General features: G+C 33.9%; 2 protein-coding genes across 2 annotated transcripts in view; both read right to left on the minus strand.

Moving 5' to 3' along the window:
• The window catches only part of LOC108575124, a 14,056-nt gene extending 12,052 nt beyond the window's left edge, over positions 1-2,004 (minus strand). The window contains exon 1 of the mRNA XM_017937845.1: positions 1,942-2,004. Within this exon, the coding sequence (XP_017793334.1) occupies positions 1,942-2,004 (63 nt within the window). The remainder of the gene's footprint in view (positions 1-1,941) is intronic.
• Positions 2,005-2,343: 339 nt separating this feature from the next.
• LOC108575134 (protein nanos) lies at positions 2,344-4,864 on the minus strand. The gene is made up of 3 exons (XM_017937855.1): positions 4,723-4,864; positions 2,666-2,888; positions 2,344-2,545 (listed from the first exon to the last, which is right to left on the minus strand). Exons 1-3 carry the CDS (start codon positions 4,862-4,864, stop codon positions 2,344-2,346), a joined length of 567 nt encoding a protein of 188 aa, XP_017793344.1.
• Between the last annotated feature and the right edge of the window lie 1,535 nt (positions 4,865-6,399).

Consider the following 6,399-nt stretch of genomic DNA (forward strand, 5'->3'; position numbering starts at 1 on the left):
ATAAATAATTCATGTCTCACAATGGAAACAGCAGTCTATGAATTAACTCTCAACTATTTTCGATACTAATCCTAACTCAATGACGAATAAACTCAAGAAAAAGAAAAAAAGACAATATCTTGGAAGAGTATTGCTATGAATTTATTCTTACGATAGAAAAGGAAAAAAGAAAATGAGAGAAGACGAATCGGTTTAACTTCTTTGTCCGCTTCCAGAGCTTTTTCCTCTTTTTGTCAATACAATAGTCTATCGTAAAAAAGAATACTCAAGTGAGTTTATTATATATTCGACAGGGTGAACGCATCGATTGTCATCCTTTAGTCGATGCTTAATCATATACATATATCTTAACACGTATGAACAGGAACATAACCATTATAAAAAGAATCAGCGATACAATTTTAATCAATGTACATACAGACGCTTTATCATCATCTACAGATCAATGAAAACTTCATGAAATTTCAATTAAATCTTACAATACGAAATTCAGTTACGTGCTTGAGCAATATACACAACGTGCGAGTTATTCGCGCTCTCCTATCCGACGGACGGGGCTCGCGCGTGCACAAACAAGCCTTGCCACCAACTCTCAAGTACTATTAAATTGCACAAAACAATATTAACACGCTATGAAGACCACCTCACTAAGCGATATACACGCCTCTTCGAACGCAATCTCGATAGGTGGTGTACAATTGTGGCAACTTTTCAGGCACTAATTGTACATTTGACAATGAGAGCTTCTAAATAATTGTGAAATACCTTCGTAAATCACTGAAAAGCCAAATACCACTCTAATCTAATACAAAATCCCTCGGAAACTGTAACCTATACCTATTACAAATATACAATGCTAACTTTATTTGTAATTACGTACAGATGAAGAGATCTGTACGTAATTTTCTAAATCAAAATTTCGAAAATAAATAGGCTGTAGAAAAATGACGGAAGTTTGCAAATGTTCGTTTGTTATCACTGCCTGAAAAAAGTACGATCTGGTTGTCTGCTATAGAAATATCGAAAAACATCGGCAAGAATGGGGGATCGGGCATTGATGTGTCTGTTTCGATGACTTTCGATAAGGCTCACACAGCCAGACGCACAGGAGGCACGATAACTTTGTCTATTCGCGGTTCTGAGCAAATCATTATGCATCCAGATTATATGTCGAGATTGCGTTTAATTTATTTTTTCTAATTATCGCTCGGAATTGTGAGCATCGTGGAATAGTCGTGTAAATTGAAAGTGGAACAAATTGAACTCTAAACTGTTCAACTATTTATCTTAGATTTATTAATGCTACCGATGATTAAGAAAATACGGTTTAAAAGGAACTTCACCTTATTCATCGGTCATTCGTCGACCGTTTAAGACGTGTCTTAAAAAGCAATCTTCCCTTTTTTGAATTTCGAGTTTTAGCTAAACGCAATCTCTATGAAATAGATTTCACATGAATAAAACTGCGTGAATATGTAGAAAAGTCATCCTACATCGTCTACGAATTTGTTTTCTTCTTTTAATGGAATAAATTGCAGCGTTTTCGATTCATGTGTCCCGATAAAAAGAAATGATCGATTATTGAAAATCTATATTATTCATAATTTTGATTAAAGCAATTTAGTGTTGAGAAGTTAAGTCTATGGCTCTTTTGTAAAAAGTCTTATTCACATTATCACAGTTATTATGTACCTTTTGCATATTGACGTAAAAATTTGGCGAAAAATATATTAACAAATTACAGGTTCAATGGCTAATGCAATTAAACTACATCGAGGTCAATACATGTAAATTTACATACAGGATTCTTTTTTTTTTTTCAACGGGATTGTAGTTATCAAATGCTGACTCGAAACATGATAAAAAAATCTACATACGAATGAATCTACTGAATATATGGCACGTTCTTTTTGGCATAAATAATTCCTACAACTAAATTACTTTTAGATCTTTGGATGTAGCCTCTTGATTATCCAAACAATTCGTGTTAACTTCACATACCATCTTACGATTAAAAAATATACACATGTATGTACGTGCTTAAATGAAAAACAGATACAAAATAAATTTCTTTCGCCGATCCAAGCGCAGTTAAAAGGATAAGATGACTCGCGTGCAGGCCTTGATCGATTAATAAATGGTAACTTTGTTGCACGAATCGTTGTTAGAAATAGAAAACGCTTATTCTTCTCGCAAGACACTGTGGTTTGTTTATGTATACATACTTAGAAGGGTGCGACGGTAAGATTATACCTGCCAGCAGATGATACCGAACACGCAGCAGTTGTGAACTTCTAGGCTCTTGTACTCGAGGTCCTCCAAGAAAAGTGGATACTCGATGTTTTATGGCATATAACCAACGATGGTGACACGTGGTTGCATGCCACATGCGTTGTACTTAACGCGTCGTCTGCCCATCGAGTTTCTCGATAGCTTGAACGAGTTTACCGTCGCCAATGTTTCGGGATACTTCGGGCTCTTGGGGCAATACTTGACCGTGTGGGCGAAGTCTCCAGTCGCACCACACTTTGGGCACGTGTAGGCCCTAATAATCAACGAGGAAAAAACGGTGTTGGTAACACATTTTTTGCCTCTCAAAGGTCTTTTTTTTTTTTTAAGCAAAAAATATTGGAAAAGAAAGAAAAGTCGGAAAATTTAGATTTACCTCAAGACTGGACAAGAGATGAGACCATCAGCGTTTTTCAGCAAGTGTTCCCTGTAGTAAGCCTCCTGTTCACCATTGTTTCTACAGAAAACGCATTCTGTAGGCAACGGTTTCTTATTTTTCTTGCGGCGCTGTGTCATTTCTGGCATTGTACCATTGTCCAAATCTGGACAGTATTCAAAATCGCGGCCATTATGACGGAACTCCTCCATTACATCTTCAACTACAATCATCAAGTGAAATTACAAAGATAGTACCACCAAAATCCACAAAAAATGTAAAACAATGTGTGTAAAAAAATTCCATGTAATTTATTAATGACTATAGTGTAAACAATATTCAACAAACAAAAAAAAATAGATTATGAAAAATTCCCGACGATAATAGAATAATATAAAATGATGAAATGCTTGGATTATTTTCATCTAAACTTTTTTCAAGGAATGTCTGTCACAGATCGAAAGGCGAGAAAATAACCGCCTCGAGTATCGAATTACACGGTTTGTAAACAGAATCGTCCTGATTTTTCAAATGACGCAGAAACAGCGTTAGCTTCTAACCGAAAATAAATAATAAATGTTATAAACACTGTATCGTCACCTTTTAATTTAAAACCCATCTGAAAATTACAAAACACTTTACGACATTCCACGTTTCAATTTCATATAAATATGTTTCTAAACACCACTGTTGTTATTATTATTATTGGCGTACATACGACATGTACATCTTGTACACATTCGATTTAATAAAACGATTACATAAATAAATTAAAAAAGACACGTTTAAAAATATGTTTTGCTATTATATCTAATCTTATTTCCGTGTTCATTTCCCGGTAATCCCATTCCTGAACTCAAAATATGCAAAAAAAAAAACGGAAGATCTAATGTTTACATTTCTATCAACGAACATTTGATGGCAAAGAGGAGACATTTGTTTCCAGTTTATCTTTCGAAAAAACTAACGATCGACGTATTAAGATTGTTATAAAGTACCGGTATACAATGAACAAATAAGTAAAAAACATGCATGTAAAACCAGAAATTGTTTTTAGGTATAAGTTCGTGGGGTATGCGACACAATTTGGGAAATCGCCTAAGATAATTTATTCTACAGCACGTTTTACAATATAGAATTCCCCTTATATCAATTCGTTTATTTACAAACTGTGGAAGGTGTCTGCCGATCGGGCTATAATTCGATGACGCATAATGACGTACAATGGTAGTACATATACAGGTTTTGAAATTGAAACATGATACTGTCATGGTGGTATTTAAAATGATTATCAGTGAGTGGTGAAAAAGAATAGATTTTTGAAAATTTTAAACTATAGTAGACTCCCGTATAATGCAAGCGTAAATATGTCACTTATTTAAAAAAAAAAACTGTCCTATTTGATAAAACATAGAAAGTAAAAATTGTCATGGCAATAACCATTGCAAACATGTTACTTTAGATTATTCGCGTTATATGAGAATAATTCTCGTACAGCACGATTTCCTATAACGTGAATTCATACAACACGTAACGTATTAATCGCGTTATACCGAAATTTACTATATAAGTACAATTTCTTGTTTTGTATCGAAACACAGATATAATTGGCGATCACAGTTTAGTAATAGAGAAAGAAGAAGCAAAAAAGTATAGGACGAAATAAGTGAGAATTTGCTGGAAATTCAATGAAACAAAACAAAGTGTATAGTTATAAATTATAAAAAGGTCGTGATTATTAAATTTTAATAGAAAATGTTGATTGAAAATTCAATTAGGATTGCACAAAGCAGAATCTCTTGCGTAATAATTTACGACGCAAAAAGATCATACTATATTTTGTAACGCAATGTCATACGATCTACATAAATTTTAAGATCCCAAAAACGTAAAAGTAATTGTCAAAACAAAATAATTATTTCACAGCTACTAAGTATAAGCTAAAATTAATTAAACGTTTCTGATCCATTGATTTTCGTCAATAACGCTCGAAAATTTTTTCAGCAATTTCAACATTTATTCTATATTAATATAATACTTAATACATATCGACTTACCGTTCGGAAGAGGTGTAGTTTGTGTTTCGACCGTGAAATTGGCGAATAATCTTTTGATTTCCTCTTCAAGGCTAGTGTTGAACGGGTAAAAGAAGTTCGATACCTGTGGCATCGGAAGCTTTTGCATGAGTGAGACATGCATCGTGAATCGGGAGAAATGCCTTGAGAAGAAAAATACCACAAAATAACCGCGTGCACGCAAGGAAAAGACACGGAGAACAAAAATCGCGAACAAGTCGAGAGAATCGTCCCCATCTAACATAGATGGGTTTCGAAATTCAACTGCCGAGCTACTATGTCACCGTGACTGACGATCGCGAAGAAAGGGTCCGGTGGTGGGGATGGTGCCATTGCTTGGGCCCGTCCTCATAAATGTATCATTGTCGTCAGAAAAAGCGGCCAATTTAAATTAGAAAGTTCATTTAATAACTGTAATACACTTGAACTTTAAATTGCATGACTTTTGTTTAATGTAGAAAATAGATAAAATACGACAAAATCTATACGATTTGAAATTGATTTGAATGTCGGCAATTAATGAAGTATAGAACAAAATCGTGAAAACTATGAATTGGTAAATTATCGTGGATTTAAAAAATTGAAGTTTTCAGTAATCAGATTTTCCAAAAAGTTTTATTATAGGTTAAATATTGATAATGTAATACAGTAGAGCGTCAGTTATCTGAACCAATTGGGACTGAGGTGGTTCCGAAAATCGAATTGTTCGGATAATCAAACAGTTCACTTAATGAAATATATGCATGTACTTACCCAGTTTATAACTATAGGAATGAAGCCTAAAATTACTTACTGATGAAAATATTTAAAAAAAATGCTTTGAAGTAACAATATACATTTATTAAGAAAGTTTATTTCTTTCACTATACCATAAGTTTGTTTACTTCTCGAACCGATGGTTTGGATAATCGGGGTTCGGATAACTGACGCTCTACTGTATTTCTAACGTGATCTTCAGTCAAAAGATCGGATTACGATCAAACAAATCCCTGATATCGATATGTTTCTATTTACACTGTATAGAAACGGACGAAATCGCTTTGATCTCGCCGTGTGACGGTGGTGACGTTAGATTGTAATTTAAGTCCATAAACGTTATATTTCCAGGCTACGAAAGAAGACACAATTTTTCGCTCATTTATTTTTAATGTCAAGTATTGCATATATCAGCTTTATGTATATAAAAATACTGTGAAAAACGATCAGTTCGCATTGCGGTACTTTTTAACGATCATCCGATGCGTGTCTGTTATACTTATAAAAAGCGTATCGCTTACGGGCGACCAATGGATCGAAATCGAATCTTCTTGGTGAAAAAAGAGACAAAAAAGGATATTCACTAATCTTCATCTTTATTGTTACTGTGTAAATATGTAGGCACTGAACAAATAATGTTTCATAATTTGTTTACAAACATTTACATTTACTGATCTCCTTTTCTTTTTTTTCTTTTTTTTTTTGTTCAATCATTGAATATTCTCTGCGAGCAGCTTGGCCAACACACATTTGACCAAGTCCGCTTTTAATCCATCTGCTCGACCTTTTTCTTCTTCTTCTTCTTCATTTTTTCTTTTTTTTTGTTCTCAACATCCTTACGCGTAAATACCATTATCGTCTTTCAGCATTGTATGCGCTCGACTCAGTTTCTAATTACGATCT

This window comes from Habropoda laboriosa, unplaced genomic scaffold (assembly GCF_001263275.1).
Source record: "Habropoda laboriosa isolate 0110345459 unplaced genomic scaffold, ASM126327v1 scaffold18, whole genome shotgun sequence".
NCBI classification, from domain to species: domain Eukaryota; kingdom Metazoa; phylum Arthropoda; class Insecta; order Hymenoptera; family Apidae; genus Habropoda; species Habropoda laboriosa.